We start from the raw sequence: 17,542 nt of genomic DNA, 5'->3' as shown, positions 1-17,542 counted from the left end.
AGTCCATTTGGGATTTATTTAATTAGTTTATGGATTATATTTGAGTAAATCTTTACGCAACAGTTTTATGATGCACTCCAGAGCATAATCAGACTGCTCGCATAAATTGTGTCTTTCTTTCAAATGTATTCACCCTTCATTTATTCTGTTAACACAAAGTGTCATTTAATAATAACTATAATAAATTAAAGTATATCGATACATATCTTCAATATTATGACACATTCATGTTTGAATTAATGATTTGAGAAAGAATGGCATTGATTAAGTAGACTCATACTTTTGTACCCCACTGTATGTCATTAGGATAATGTCGGGGTAGATTTAACAAGACCTCGACAATCCAAAAACATTGAGACCTCTTCAAGCAAAAGACTTTTCAATGAAGGGAATAATTAACTACAAACATAAACTAACTCCATTGCGACAATTAAGTCTTCCGTTACAGCATTGCCCGTGATCTTCGTTCGTCTCTAAGCAACCGCAACAATGGCACGGTAAAACGCAGCCTAAGATGGTGAACCCAGAAACGAGAACTAATTGGGCCAAGATAATTCAGGGTAACCTTTACGACTTTGTTGCAGAAAATTTTGTAGTTATTGACAAAGAACCTCTCGGACTAGCGAAGTTAATTTCATTCAAATTCAGAGCAATAATTCACGGGAATGACGACGAGGGGGCCGAATTGGAAGTTTGCATTAATCTCTATTTTAAAGCAATGAGAAAGTAGTTGGCATTAAAAAAAAAGAGTCATTTTCACATATCTATGCTTACACCTAATTACCGACTTCATCTTGGCTTTGCCCCTCACCCTGAACTTTGCACCTCCACCCCACTCACTCTCCTCCATTCCTCCAACTCACAAACCTTGGCATGCGTTTCTCTACAGAGTGACAAATTATGTTCATTGCCTTATCGAATCTGCATCCATCTTTTGCACTCTAAAGACATCCCTTCATATAATTATTTGAAGATTTATTCTGAAGAGTTTGCGATATCCCTGTTCCAAAACCCCATGGGATATCAGCAGAAAGAAGGCAACTTTAAAACTCTCTGATTAATTAATGATCAACTTTTAATAATGTTGTACTTTGTGCTGTTTTTATCATCTTGTGCATTTAAACATGTCATGCGTATACTGATTTTTTTGCAAACGAGAAACCTACTTCCCCCACCCTCGCCCCCTCTCCTCCGCCATCCAAATTTGATTGGACATTTGAATAGGCCATTCGAGCTGGACTTGCGTGGGACTTGCATGGGATTTGCGTGGGACTTGCGTGGGATTTGCGTGGGATTTGCGTGGGACTTGCGTGGGATTTGCGTGGGACTTGCGTGGGATTTGCGTGGGATTTGCGTGGGATTTGCGAAGGCCAGAGGCTGCACAGTGACAGGGGTCACGTGTTTCACTGATTTGGATCAATTTCGATGACAGTTTATTTTGCTTCCGTAGAACAATTGTTCAAAATGTGTTATCATCGCAATTTTTAGAAGCAAAAGCAGATTGGCTGAATAAACGCGTGAAAACAAGATAAATTGACTGAATTCAAGCTTGTGCATCCACAACTTCCCTCCGAAAAATATCCAACGGTTAACGGAATCTTCTCATTACCATTGTAAGAAGATTCCGGGAGAAAGGATGAGCAATATTTTTGTCATAAAGCCGACCGTTTTTCAAATAGCAAAATAATTTTCAAAGATAATTTAATTTCATAGATAAGAAAAATTATTTAATTTTCAAAGTAGGAGGAAATTTAGAAAATTTTCACAGTACTCTTTAGCCCAGCTGCTCTCAATAATGTCTTTGCAAACATCCGGTGTACTTGGCGGGAGGGGGGCTTGGCGGGAAGCAAACACATGTCCCTTTGATATAGTCTTCCAAAATGTGGCATATTGGGTGAATAAAGTGTCTCTACCCGATTGCAAGAGAATTGAGTCATTCTGTGTGCGAAAGCCGGGCAGCAGGTGGAAGTCTGTGTGCTAATGCGTGTGCGTGTGCACGTAGATCAAGAGGAGAAACATTTGACAGGAGATGAAGAGGAAGCTCAAAGGATAGCGGAGATGGGAAAGCCGATCCTGGGAGAGAATTCCAAACTCGAAGTGGTTATTGAAGAGTCCTACGAATTCAAGGTTTGTCTTTTCTATCATTCTGCCCACGATGGGAAATCCTTTTATGCAGGTTTGTTGATGTATAGCTTTTGCTTGGGGTCTGCTCGAGTGGAGCAAAAGGTAACGATGAATCACATCACCCCGGCAGCCCATCAGGGAACCCTGGTGGTCCATCACAAAAACATGTTTTTAATATAGATTTCGCAGGAGATGTAGCGCATGCCTTTGCACTGTCCAGGCTGGGTTTCAATTACTCACCCAACTATAAACTGTCATCCTGGTGTTTCTCAGGCAGCACGTAGCATCAATGGGTCCTTAAGAGGGATTTTAAGCTGGGGACCCATCTGATGGCATTTGCTGGTGCATGCCAAAGACCCCACGGTGTCTTTACGCAAGAGAATGACATTGTGCGCTGCCATCCTGATCAAATTCCAAAGTCCTGCCCTAACCATTCGTGGGGCTCATCTCATCATCATCAAGTTGTGGTAATTGACCGAACTCCCAGTCAGGGCTCTGACATTCTCTTCCCACAATGCACCATTCATCCATAGCATAATTCAAAATGTGGCCAGGAGAGAAACATGAAGAGAGGGTTTTCCAGAGAATTAGAGAAGTCGTTGATATAGATGGGAACCAAGCCTGGGTCCAACTTGGGGCACCCCAACGTCGTCCGCTCAGATATTCCTGCAGTCGCCACTAAAAACACAAAATCAACACAATTTCCTTCATCCAAACTGGGACAAAGCTACAAACCTTAAAATACATGTTTAATGGAAGGAATTGCTTCAGGTGACTTTAAATCTCAAAATTGCAAGATGGAGCCAATTGCTGAACAACGTTTTGAAAATTCCATTACTCTTGATGATGATTGCTCCCCAGATTGCTCCCCAATTTTGAAATTTCCTTATATTTTCCTGAACCCTGGACCCTGTTTTACTACACAAGCTTGAGAGGCAGGGACCGGGCGAAGCTGACAAACAGTTTTCATCTATCCCGACTCCATTCTGAAAAATATTGTGCTGCAAAAAAAATTCAATCAAAGCACGACCTGGTGGTGCTGTGTGGAGTGCAATTATTGATGTGAGGCCTATACTCTTTACAGAACTCCGGGGCATATCGAGAAATTTCAAGAAATTTCTAGGCTCGAACCATACAGGCCGCATGGCCATCGGCAGCCTCTTGCTCCAAGAGAGTGAAGTCGAAAATACTTTTTTTTTTTTTAATATCAAAACACTGTATTACAGGTCACCACTCCGGACGCAGGTTAGTGGACTGAATGTGGCAGGAATTTGTGATTTGTTCAGGGTGCCGGCTATAGCTCGCCTACTCTTCACGAAGGGCAGCGTGGGATCTTGAACGTTCATCAAATAAGGCTAGAAGACGGGATGCCCAGTTGGATGTCCATCCGAGGGACGGCACACACATTGAGGCCTCGCCTTGCCTGTGAGACACCAGAATGGTAGTTTGTAGCAGGGATTGAGATTCAAACCCAGGCTAGATGGCTCATAGGTGAGGTACCTCTGAGCTATCCTGCCTCTGTACTTCATATAAACATGCTCATATAATGATTTATTTCTTGCATAACCTTCATAATTATAGAACGTTATGTGCATATCGTGTTTTGGTGGAAAAAAAATCACACCTCATTGCAGAAGGATGCATATATGATATACTTATTTAATTACTTTATTTTTACATATTTTCATTAACTTTAATATTATAATAAATATATTTATTTATATTTTATTTATATATTTTTAGATTTCATTATTTTTTTACATTTTTATTCATCCTGAAGGTTTTCCTGAAAGAAAAAAAAACCGTGGAAGAAAGTTAATATTCTGTGGAGTTTAATTAAAAACCACATTCTATCTGCTGTCCATGCTATGCTTGTTGTGTTCTGTTGTGATGAATTGTGGAGTTATAAAAATTCTCGTTACACCTTTGAAAACAAGTGACAGTTTAATGAGCAGAGGTACTTATGTAATAAATTACATTAATACTCGTACAGTTATGAAACCTCCAATGTTAGAAGCTATGACGAATTCAACAAAGCACAATTATTCAATACAACAATCTGAATGATTTTCAATCACCCTACTATATAGCCTGGTGTTCGCTTAACGGTTAAGGTGGCTGGTTTGAGATCTTAGGGTCCTGGGTTAGAGCCCCTGTCGTCCGTTGAAATAACACCAGGTGGGTTGAGTCAGCCTTGCATCCTTCAGAGGTCAGCAAAGTGAGTAGCAGCTTACTGGTAACAGGGGCACTGCATCAACGGCACAGCTGCGTCCCCAGAAGATGATGCAGCCAAGCAGCCGCAGGCTGCATATGAACCAACACCACCTTACTATCTAAAACAAGAGGGAAAAATGCTTTGCAATACATGTCCCCTAAGGGTGTGATATTTATAAATCCAAAAGGGGCATAACTCTGTGAAAAATTGGCGAAAAACTCTGAAACTCAACGTTTTTCTGTAACGTATCATAATAAAGCTATGTACCAAGTTTCAGTTGAATATGTTAAAGGGGAAGGGGAAAAAGTCTGAAAAACGACAGATGGGATGGACGGACAGACAAATGAAGAGCAAACATATAGTCCCCTTTGGTGAAACCAGTATTCATTCATGCATTCATTAAGGTTTTTATTAAAAACATTAAACACTGGACAAAGACTGAAATTCAGTCTAAAGACTGAAATTTGTCCAGTTTACAATAATAAAACAGTATTTCATAAAACTTACAAATATATATAAAAATAATCATCATCATCATATAAAATTACATTAATATACATATTACAGACTTGGCATTTAATATGGAATTTTTTTTGTGGGGGTGAACTTACTTTTCAAGATGACTTAGAACCAAAAGTTCATTGGAATTATGTTGAAATTATTCTAGATGTTGTTAATGTGACCTTTAAAAGAAACAAAAACCACATTTGACATTTCGAAGCAAATAAATTGATCCTTGAAAGTGATGTAAACTGATATCGAACTCAATTCACGGACAGTACTGTGTTAAACTTCTGTACGTTTTCCAGAAGTATCTCTTTATTTTGCACATTAGCCAAAAAAAATTTCAACAAAAACAAAAGCTAAATTATGACTGGGATTACGGACAGTAAAATTACAGTTCAGTACTTCGTGTAACCCCCACGAGCATTCAGGAGAGCACGTACACGTCGAGGCATGCTATTCACGAGATTTGCCAAGGTTTGGACAGGAATCGCTTGCCATGCAGTGACAATAGCCTGCTGCAATTCATGCACAGAGGTCGGCTGCTGGTCCAAGTTGTCGATTTGACGCGTTAATTCTGCCCACAAGTTCTCTATCGGATTCATATCCGGGGACATGGCAGGCCACCCCATATGCTCTACACCACGGTCAGCAAGAAAGTGTTGGATCATGCGAGCACGATGAGGCCGTGCATTGTCATCTTGGAAGACAAAGTTTCCTCGAAAGGCTGCACGAGCAAATGGAAGCAATGTTTCTTCCAGAATGGCCCTGTACTTGAACTGGTTCAGGTTTCCATTCAGAACAACCAGGTCAGTTTTGCCCCCTACATGAAAAGCAGCCCAAACGGTCACCCCACCACCTCCAGCTTGGACTCTTGGCACTATACAATCTCCGTTGTGGGCTTCATGCACTTGTCTGCGCACTCGGACGCGGCCATCTTGGACGCACTCGGACGCACGGACGCGATAGACCAGAAATCTAGACTCGTCACTGAAGGTCACGTGATTCCAGTGTCCTGGCTGCCATTGACGGTGCTCTCTGGCCCACTGCAATCGGTGCTGGCTGTGTTGTCTGGTCAGGCGTGGCTTTCTCAGGGGACGCCTGGCACGATAGCCTGCTTGAACCAGTCGTTGGTTGACTAGCCTCTGGATACAGGCACATTTGTCAGTTGCTGCCACTCAGCCCTAAGCCGATTAGCTGACTTGGTACGGCCATTGCAGACTAACCGGTGCAGCTGGCGATCATCTCTCCTTGTGGTTCTGCGTGGACGTCCTGGCCTCGGTATTGGAGTAGGGACACCCCTCTGAGCATTTCGTTTCAGGATCTTTGACACCTGACCTTGAGTGATGCCATACTGCCGAGCAATAGCACGCTGTTTCATGCCAGAATTTCGTAAAGCCACCACTCCATGACAAACAGCATTGTCAAGTTGACGGACCATCTCCAGAGGAAGCGGCAATAACTTTTGTAGACGTGCAGCAGTTGTCTTCCACTAATACAGAACGCAACAACCCTTATATACCCAATTGTGAAGCCAATCGTCAAATGTACCTGTCCTTACATTTTGTCACGCCACCTGTGATATAATCCTGTTATTGACTTCTTGCTGCGAAAGACAATCAGTCACATGGTTCTTTCAACAAAGACATCACCGAAGGGTAAAAGAAACTCACCAGATTGATATACTGAGTTCAGAAAGTAAATCCAAGTCAAGAAAAAAAAAAAATTCCATATTAAATGCCAAGTCTGTAATATCAAAAAAGTATATGGAATATAAAAGCATACATAATCAAACAACAATAAAAATATAACAACAACAAAATAACTTAAAATAGTAGAAAACTTAAGAAGAACAACAAACAGATATTATGCATGTAATTGATTTTATTCCCTACATAACAGAATTAAGCATTTCAGTCAAAAAAGGAATTGTTGAATTATTGTATCTTTGAGTTTTACACTGAGGTAGGTCAAGGTGTTGAGCGCATTCCTGAGTTGCATATTATATTGAGACACAGATTGTCCGGTAGGAGGAAGAATGTCACGGTGACGATCACATTTTAGAAGACCAAGACCAAAACGCAAGATTCCTGCATTCGGACGGACACAAGATTCCTGATTCCAAGCTCATTCCTGCGTTCGCTCAACAACTGTTTACCAAAATAACAAAGTTGTTGCGCATAGGACTGAATAGATGGGTACGCAACAAAACAGAGTGCACGCTTCTGGAGTCGTTCAATCTCATCACCCTGAGCCCTTGTAATGCCAGAACCCCACACGGGCACACCGAACTCCAGCAAAGGGCGAATGTACACTTTGTATATTTCAACACGATCAGGGGCACTTACATGGAATTTCTTCAAAGTATAAAGAACGAAGAGTCATCGAGCAGGACGAGATACCATCTGCTGGATTTGACTATTCCACTTCAGATCAGATTGGATTATAACACCAAGGAGAGTGAACGATTGAACTCTTTGCAGAGGGATGTTATCAATGACAATGTTTAATTGGGGTGCGACATTTTGAAGAAAGATTTTTTTTTTCTGAAGAAAAAAGGATACTTCCATGAATCTTATATTTCTCTGGCTTCGGTGTAACATCATTAAGACAACACCAATCACCAAGTGCATCAACGTGGGCCTGCATCGAACTTTGCTGAGTTCTGTTCAACACTTCAACCATGCTCAGGTCATCCACATATTTCCAACGATATTCTGTCGTTACAGCCGCATCATTCACCAGAACAAGGAACAAAATTGGTCCCAGTTTCGTCCCTTGTGGAACTCCATAGGAGAGACACAAAGGATTCAATGTCTGCCCTTAATAACGAACCACCTGGGAACGATCGGAAAGGAAGCTGCACACTGTAGGTAAGATGGAAGCATCAACCCCAAGCTGAATGAGCTTTTCGATGACCTTGGAGTGATTGACCAGGTGAAGACCTTGGTAAAGTCAAAAGTGCAAATATTCGCATAATGACCTTATTGGTCAAGATTTGGATGTATAACATCCAGCATATGGACTAAATAGTGGTCGACAGAACTTCCTTTCATGTTTCCATACTGTGCAGGATCAATATGAGGTTTAAAATTGACTATCAACCAGTCAGCAAGAAAACTCAAACACCCGAGCTGAAACAGAGGTAATTGAGACAAATAGAGAATCAGAGAAATCCATTATCAGTAGGGGACTAATAATGGACTTCTCTGTGTTTATGTATGTATGTATGTATGTATGTATGTATGTATGTATGTATGTATGTATGTTTGGTAGTAGCTCAGAGACAGCAACCGCTCAGGGTAGTACTGACAGGGGTGGTCTTCACACCTATGAAGAACAAGTCAATCACTATTAATAGACTGTTTATTGCCCTTACGTGCACACGGAGAAAAGGTCCCAAATAAAATGTCTTGGAACCTTCTCTGAATATGCCAGCAGCAGTGTGCTGATCTTATTGTCAAAGTCTACGTGTCTATGCGCTGAGGAAGAGTTTGAAAAGAAAGACAGCAGCCTCAAGGGATTAAACAAACCAGTGGTTCAGAGGAAGGTTGGTTACCCCTCCTCTTGTATGACAGTGGGAAAAATAGCCTAGTCGGGAGAAAAGGTTTTGATTTTGAGGTCACAGCTTGCACAGACAGATTTACCAAGAGGCCCAATTGCCCCCTTTGCCTCTCCCAGCCTGATAGTCAAAGCATGCATTTTATGAATATAAAATAATACATTTTATGAATTTATACATGTTGAGTATAGGAAAATACATGAAAATCCCACAATCCTTCCTTTGTTAATAAAAACTTTATTCATAACCATACACTGTGGGATTTCCTCTAGTAATTCGTCGATTACCTCTGATTCATCTTATGCCGGATAGGGTGAGACACTTTCCTTGCCAAAGGGAAATTATCTGACGGGTGTCCTATCATGGTTGGGGCGATGGATCCTAGACAAAAGGCAAATTTAACCAAAGGGACCTCCTCTTGTTGTTCAACATTAGCTTCGAGAGCAATGGGGTTCTCAGGATATTCCCTGTTATCTCGCAGTGCCAACTCAATGTCCAAGAGGGTATTTTCCGCTGCCAGGCACATTTGTGCGAAGGAAATTGTAGCGTAAGCGTGTATGAACTCCAAAGATTCTTCATGTATGTTTGACGGACCGGGGTCTTCATGTATGTTTGACGGACCGGGATCTTCTTGTATGTTGGGGGGACCGGGGTATGGAAGAGACAAGTCTGGAAGGAATGGTTGCTCCTGGAAGGGTTTGATCCACTCGTTCGATTCCCATCTGGCATCCAGTTGTAGCATCTCCTTCGATGAAGAGGGTTCTCCTGAAAAACACTTTCTGACAACTGCTGCAATTAGGATTTTTATGCATCCAATAAAACCATTATTCCAAAAATTATTCCTAGGGCCAATAGTTTCCATTGCTATATTTTGGCTCCCCATTGCCCAAATATGCTGGCAAACCAGCTTCATATGCTCCATGACTCGTGATTCTCCCTTCTTTCCTTAAGGTAGGTACTATATTCCCACATTTTATCGATGGAGGCCTGCACTCCCGCGGTGTGATCTGGGATCCAGGTGCAACATTTGTCCTTTATTGTCCCAAAGACCCCTCACTTTTCTGCTAACATGAGGTCCACTCGATTCTGCATTACCATTGTTCTCATTTCTACTATTGTGTCCAAAATCTGTTGGTCAGCCTGAGCTGACTGGTTAGCAACCAACTCTAAGATTAGTGCAACTTCATCTGTGCGATAACTATTCACTACCCCTCTAGGTCCGGGGAAAAAGAACCCTAATGCTCTTTCCCATCCGGACCCATCCAAATTAGTGACTATTTCCCCATCCACAATATCTCGTCAGGCTCATCCCTCCACTGTCGGGAGGACGTCTCTTACCGCAAAAAGTCGCTGCCACTCCTGTAAAACCTGGTGCCCACCAAGTGTGGTGCACCTCCCTTATCATTTCCTTCTTGCACCCATGTCCATTACTATGGGCCAAGCATGCAAGCCATGGCAGAAGAGCCTTAGGTGCTACTAGTTTGCCATTAGGAGATTCCCATAGTTGATCGTGGCTCTGGCACATGCAACCTGCCTGCATCCAATTTTGTTTTTCGTTATCCGACGCACTGTCCTGTAAGGCTGCCACATCAGAGAGAGAGAGACTTCCTTTGGAATGTCCCTGGCCACCTGTTGGTTAACCATCCCCTTCACAGGTGATGATATTGCTGCTGTTTTTGCTGCTTCATCTGCGCAAGCGTTACCTCGTGAAACGTCATCTGTAGCATGTTGGTGCACACAGCACTTAAACCCTGCAACCTCCAGGGGGAGCATTATAATAATAATAAGTCATTTAGCTGCTAACAACTCCTGGACGAGTTCCCCATTTTTAATGGGGGTTCCTGCAGATGTCAAGAATCCTTGCATTTTCCATATTGAGGCTTTATCATGGACAACGCCATGCACATAATCGGAATCGGTATATATATTAAACCTCTGATCGGTGGCTAGTTTAGATGTGGCTGTCAATGCACAAAAAAGGCGGAGCATAGGTCTATCACTGTAAAGCACGTCACCGCTGCTGGTATGCTAGCTAATAGGGTCTCTGGGTTGGGTACCTCTGGGTGAATCCCTTTGATACAGTGATGAATTCCCCTTAAATCCTGAACAAATCTCCATTTGTCTTTCCCTGGTTTCTTTACGTGGAGGATAGGCGTATTGCAAGGGCTTGTGGTTTCCTTTATGATACCTTGTTTTAAGAGTGACTCAATCACTGGCACTATTACTTTTTCTGCCTCCGGTCTTAGCTGATATTGTCGTACTTTGGGTAAAGCTTTCCCAGGTTGGATTGCAAAGATTTCCCGGTTAGATTGCAATGCTTATGGACTGAGCCGTACGAATCCTGCCCACGTCATTTGCATGGCTAGTCCACAATTTGGTCGGAACCTGTTGTAACACTTCTTCTTCTTCCTCCGTAAAGTTACCATTTTGCACCACTTGGTTCTTCGCTGGCAGTTCAACGTTCTCAATACCTCATCTCTGGCTAATTTCTCCATCTTTGCATTTTCTATCACCCACTCTGCCACTATGTCTTCGCTTATTAGTCTTGAGACCATCGTCCCAACACTCTCCGTAGGGTATCCTTTTGCTGTTGCTATAGTTACGTGAGCGGTTACTCCACTCGGGTTTCGTGTCCACTTTTCCTGCGGTATTGTTAAGTGGACCTTCATTCCTACACCTTGCTTCCCTGTGTACACCTTCCCCAATTTTAATTTGGTATCCTTTCCAATTTGGTCCTCAGCATTTTTGAGGTATTCTAAGTCTGAGCCCATGGTATCATAGTAAGCAGTACAGTGTGGTGGGTCATACCTTTGGTGAGGATTAATTTTGTGTTTATCCATCCAAGCTGCTAACTCATTGTCTTCCAACAGAGAGGTCGCTATTTTCCCCAAGTGAGTAGTGAAATCTGGAGTTATTGTTTTCCATCTCAAGACTATCGGATTTGGAGTTAATAACACTGCTAACATTTCCTCACGCTGTTGGGGAGGTATTTCCAAGAACACACCCTCAAGACTGCACCATATAGTACATCCCAACCCACACAATAGATCTCTTCCCTAGTAAATTGATGGGAGTATTTGTGGCCAATAAAAATGCATGTTTTGCTCGCAATGGTCCGCACTGAGTTTTTAGTGGCTCGGAAAGGGGAACGCTCTCTGTCTGACCCGACACTCCCATTATTTTAATCCTTTCCGCGGATTCCATCGCATTTGGCAAATCCTTACTTGTAATTGTCGAGCGAGCAGCTCCAGTGTCCACTAGGAATGGTAATGATTTCCCTCCCACCACCAAAATATAGTTCGGCTACTCTGGTGGCCTTTTTGTTAGCAAGGGAAGGACGGTGGAGGTCTCGCCTTCCTCCTGTCAATAGGTAGATTGTCGCAGGGGAGGGCCATTCCTTTCCTTCTCCCCTCTATGTCGTTGGTTTTTCATCGGTCATTCCCTCTTCCAGTGTCCCTGTTGCCCGTAGTTAAAACGTTCCTCTCTGGGTATCACCGGGTACCCCGGGGGAGGTGGTAACCTCCTCCTTTGTTCGGGTTCCTGTGTCCAACCCGACTTCGGTTTCGTCCCCCGCGCTATTGCCGATTCCCACCCTGGGCCAAAGTCCCTAGGTGGGAAACCAGAAGATGGCGTATATTCTCCATCATCGTCAGATTCATCTAGAGCCGGGGCTGATGGTGTCTCTGACTTCCAGTCTCTCCTTCCATCTCGTTGTCTCTCCCTTATAAGTATTTGGAGAGCTTCCTCTTTTACATGTTTTGATTTTTCCATGGTTCAAAAGCAGGTGGAAGCGGCCGATACCAATTGGTCGATCGGCTCCGCCTGCCATCCCATCCTCACGTATTTGATCTGCTTTTTCAACAGGGGTAGTAGTCCTTCTACAAAGAGGCTCACTTCTAATGTGTCGGCTAGGCCAAACTCATCTGTTCCCCCATGAAGTTGGATTACTTTATGTAATCTCTCCAGGTAATCCCCTGGGTCCTTGTCCTTTCTCTGCGCACATCGCTGTACCTTTGGCCAATCTACGTCTGGGGGTTTCAGGGCCATCGTGATTGCGCCTAACAACAGTTGTACTCAGTGGTTGAATCCCTGTACTGTTTATCCTGCTGGCGGGGCTGGTGCCCAATGCACCTGATGTTTTGCTTTTGTCCATATCTTATGTGGTAAGACGTTTGAGCATAAAATCCCTACGTCGCCGTGCACGGCTCTGTGTTATAATATAGTGTCCTCCAGTTTTTGCCGTACTTGTTCCGAATTATCCAGCATCAATTTCATTGCTATCCTTATGGCTGCCAGCTCAGTCTCACCCCATGGTTGGTATATCACTCCTGGCACGGCACGTCCATGAGCATCTCATTCCACTCCTGATTGTATATTTGGCATGATATTTTCCGGTCGTTTGGTCCTCTGGTGAGAATCCCTCTCGCTTAACTGTTGCAGTGTTGCCAGGTGGGTCTGGTAAGGACATACTTTGTCTCCTGTCCCACCCAATGTATTTATCGGTACCTTCACTGGGGCCGGTTGTCCAGGCGGCACACCTGTTCCCTTTTTATTAATTGTTGCATTTACGGCTGCTGGTATAACCTCTTGCATTCACTGTCTTCTTTCCTGGGCTGTTTTAAAGCTGCCAGTTAAGCTGGTGGTCTTTGATGTTTCCTCCCTTCGGAGGCATTCTTCCACCCACCATCCGAATGGCTCAAAGTCGAATTTATTCCCTTGTTTCTTTTTCCGCGCGTTCAATTCTTTACGTAAATCTTCAATCCTTTTCCTCTCGAAGGATCCATCCTTTGGCCAAACCACAGCTGATTTAATAGTCCATTCATTCGATTTCTTTAATGGTTTTACTGCTTCTGCTTCATGCTTACTAAGAATGTATCCTGCAGGAGTCCCTTTAAGGGGGGACATCTCTTCTCCGATCTTTCCCTGCTCATTTCCCAATCTGTCCTTTTAATTTCCCTGCTTGGGTATCTTGTGCGGGGGGTATCAAGTCACCCCAAGTCGATGCCAGCAGCAGTCCCCTTAACCAAGCCCTCTCATGCCTGACGTATTGCTGTACCTTATCCTTATACCTGCAATAAACAGTCCAGAACTTACTTTTAATTTACTCGATTTGTCCGGGCTTACGCAAGAGTTGGTAAGGAGCAGAGCAAATCACCCAGGGAAGACAAGAACCTCCTATCAGAGCTGAGAAAGGTGCTCACCTCAACTCAGTTCCCCTTGGCCAGCCAGGTCGTTGCCTTCACCTGGGGGACGGCACCACTCCGTCCTCCTCTTGGTCTTTGCCCTGCTCCTGCGCCAAGTTGACTGAGTGGTCTTCACACCTATGAAGAACAAGCTAATCGCTATTAATAGACTGTTTATTACCCTTACGTGCACACGGAGAAAAGGCCCCAAATAAAATGCCCTGGAACCTTCTCTGAAGATGCCAGTAGCAGTGTGCTGGTTTTATAGTCAAAGTCTATGTGTCTACACGCCGAGGAAGAGTTTGAAAGGAAAGACAGCAGCCTCAAGGGATTAAACAAACCAGTGGTTCAGAGGGAGGTTGGTTACCCCTCCACTTGTACAACAGTGGGAAAATAGCCTAGTCGGGAGAAAAGGTTTTGATCTCGATGTCACAGCTTGCACAGACAGATCATGTGTCCACATTTACCAAGAGGCCCAATTGCCCCCTTTGCGTCTCCCAGCCTGATAGTCAAAGCATACATTTTATGAATTTATACATGTTGAGTATAGGAAAATACATGAAAATACCACAGTACTACCATTCGGACTTAGGAGCGTTAAAGTGGTGCCTGGAACCATCTTACACTCTCTGTATCAAGATTTCTCGTCTTACTTTCTGTTTCACTCAAACTATCGCTACTGGGCTAGCTTCAATCTCTCTTTCTTGCAAACAAACATCATACACTTTTCTTCTCTTTTATTTAAGGCCTGGCCTCGATGTGGACTGCATACTCCATGACAAGAACATTCAACATGAAAAGTATGAGTGTGTGTTTCTGAAAATGAAAGAAAAAAACCTCCTGGGCCGATCTCCACTAAATTTTCCATACGTGCTGGGGTAACCAGGTTATCAAGTCATGGGCACAGAAACAAATCCCTCCCGACCCCCATCCCTGTGAGGTAAGTAGGTCACCATAGTGGGAGCAGTGGAAGTGTTTATAGCTATGTTAAAATAAGCGACTTGTGTGTATGTGTGTATGTGTGATCTCTATATATATCAAAAACAGCTTGGGCAATCTGGGGAGATGACTTGCAATTTTCGCCTCTACATGTGGAATAGGGCGAGTGGTTTAACCAGTGATCCCTGCCGAAGGGAGGGCATCTTATGTTAGGATAATTTCTTCCCTGGGTGTGTTATCTGATTGCCACAACAATATGACTTGTGCTTTATAAGTCACTAGCTGAGGTACCCGGCTTCGCCTGGGTTGAATAAGAATAATACAAATATATGATGAAAAGAACATGTATATTTTAGAGCAATATCACAGTACATTTCCTACATGACGTTTTTTCAATTTTCAATTTCTCAAAACCTCTGGGTATACAACATTTCTGGTTTTCTTACGTGGTGCCAAGACATAAAGATTGCTTGGTTGTCCAACCCTCGAGCAGCCCACGTACAGCTGGCCATGGGCAAACACTTGTTCTGTGAAGTTCAGGCCTACAACCTTCATTGATTGCCCCTGTGCCCTGTTGATGGACATAGCAAAACATAGCCTGATGGGGAACTGAATCCTCTTGAAGGAGAATGGAAGGTCAGGTGGAATAAGTGGTATCCTTGGAATGAATACTTTCTCTCCTCTGCATTGTCCTGAGAGGATGGTTGCCTCTAGGACATGCGGCATCATTTGCTGGATTGTCAATCGTGTTCCATTACACAGCTTTGGTGGATCAAGATTCCTTAGAAGCATGATTGGTGCTCCCACCTTGAGAATCAACCTGTGTGTTGGGAGTCCTTGAGGCTGACGACTGTTGAGAAACTCAGTTGGGAGGTTTACTGCCTGATCTGCATGTCACTTTGGCAAGAGAATCATAATTTCTTTCATGACCGGGCAGCAAACGTCATTATGTGCGACATTACGTCACTCCTACGGACGTGAAAACATTTGTTTTCCTTAAAAATATATTTAAAATAAATAAAATAGTACATAAATTAACAATAAAAGAAGCTAAAAAACAATTTAAAATACAATAAAAAGCACATTAAAAATATATAAATATGTACGTACAGTATACTGTACGTACGCGCAACCGCTGATTCTCATTCAAAACAGAGGCGACGTACAGTATTCCTTTACTGTGTCTGTGTTAGCCATGGGTCCAAAGAAGGATAATGCTAGTGTTTCCAAGCGTAATGTGGTTACGATGGACGATAATGTAAATCTGATTAAAAGGTATGGAAAAGGTGGAAAAGTGTCGGTGATAGCGCATAGACCTTATCGCGAATCGGAACCGCAATGCGTCATGGGATCGGAAAGGCGCAATAGCACCGCCACAAACTACACCATGGAATTGCAGCTGGCCCGGTTTTTTAAACCATTGATATTAAAATAAAAAGTAGCCTATAACCACCGGAATTTTATGCTGATTCCGAATCTGTGTCTAAAACTTTTCTCCGATGTGTAGTTCTTGAGTTATAAGCGGACATCCAGACACACACACACACACACACACACACACACACACACACACACACACACACACACACACACACACACACACACACACTCCTCCTTTATTTATATAGATAGTAAATATCCTGGAATATGCATATTGGTACCTGCTTATTGGTACATACATATCAGTACATGCATATTCCTACAGGCATATATATTGTTGCTGATCTCAGCGCCGGCCTTCTCCCCTTACCAAGGGGGGATTAGTCCCCTTGTCTTTGACTGGCCGACGGGACCCGGGACCTATGACGTCCTTCCCGGACACCGCGAAATAGTGTATTATGACGAGAATCGCTATTACCTAATTACTCGCGCTGCCCTGAAACGAGGAAATAAGCCCCGCACGAATCACGCGTGTTGAGACGCCGAGCGGTGCGTACACGCGATCCGTGCCATTTATATGGTGACCCCGGTTCTAGCGATCTTATTCGTGCCACGCTTACCCAATGGAGAAATCACACAGGCGATGAAATTGGGAAGAAAGGAATAACAAGATTTATTTACACTATTTACAATGGTTCAGAAAAAGAGGGACACAGTGCAGCCTTAAAAACAGTCTTAACTTAATCCCCAGGACAAACGGGCCCGTCTCACACACAGACACACTCACACGGGGCTTGCAGCTGCGAGGTGATGGTCCGCGTCCAAGGATGGCTCTCGTGCAGCTCCCTCCGGCCTCCGGCTCGTCCCGTGCAGATGGTAAGTAGAGGGGCAGGAGCTCTCCGCGTGTCGTTTGGCACACAAGAGTTAATATGGGGCGAGCGGTAGGGTCTGGGCTCTGGCGGCTGGCGGTTAATCACTCGCGTTATTACCGCGTACACTCGCATGGCTGAGGTAAGCGCGATTCGCCACCGGCGCATCTGGCTGCCTTTCCTTCAGCGCGTACGTAATACTGAGATATAGCGCAATGCCTCCAAAGCGAGCGCTGCGAATCACGTTCTTCACAGTCCTCTCGCGTGCACTCTCTCCTTGCGAGTTCTCTCGTGCCAATCAGTCCTCCTCGTTCTCCCTCATCCTCTCGTGCTCTCGAGTCCTTTCAAGGGCTTTGTGCAAAGACTTTTATAGGCACGACCCGCAAACCTTCTAGCACTTAACAGATGCGCCTTACCACGCCCTGTCACGCCGTGCCGTTCGAGCCCTCGTTGGCTGGTGGCTCCTACCGTCATCGCCTCTGACGCGCTGCCTTGCCGCCGCCCCACCCCGACCCCGCGCTCCTCCCTCTTAGGCCTACCTCGTGTTACTCGACTAGTGAGCGAGCAAAGGGCAGCAAACGCTGCTGGCAGCCAAGGCGTAATAAATGCTGCGGGTAGCCAAAGCGTAACAAACTGAGGGGTGTTCAGCCAAATGGGGCGCGGGATCAATTATGCCCATAGAGGTGGAATTGGAGGGTGGACGCAAAATGAAGGGGACCGAAACTCATGTCTTTACACAACGCAGATATTGCTAGGGGAAATGGCC

At 44.0% G+C, this 17,542-nt stretch overlaps 2 protein-coding genes across 2 annotated transcripts in view; one reads left to right on the top strand and one right to left on the bottom strand.

Moving 5' to 3' along the window:
• The window catches only part of LOC144892419 (uncharacterized), a 748,105-nt gene that overhangs the window by 63,489 nt on the left and 667,074 nt on the right, over positions 1-17,542 (bottom strand). The gene's annotated exons all lie outside the window — the stretch shown is intronic.
• LOC137426756 (sodium/calcium exchanger 3) overlaps positions 1-17,542 on the top strand; it is a 432,206-nt gene that overhangs the window by 364,258 nt on the left and 50,406 nt on the right. Inside the window, exon 4 of the mRNA XM_068115604.2 lies at positions 2,003-2,127. Within this exon, the coding sequence (XP_067971705.1) occupies positions 2,003-2,127 (125 nt within the window). The remainder of the gene's footprint in view (positions 1-2,002; positions 2,128-17,542) is intronic.

Source organism: Myxine glutinosa, chromosome 5 (assembly GCF_964187855.1).
Source record: "Myxine glutinosa chromosome 5, kmMyxGlut1.1, whole genome shotgun sequence".
In the NCBI taxonomy this organism is placed as follows: Eukaryota; Metazoa; Chordata; class Myxini; order Myxiniformes; family Myxinidae; genus Myxine; species Myxine glutinosa.
Note: the sequence above shows the minus strand (reverse complement) of the source record. Positions and strands in the feature narration are given on the sequence as shown.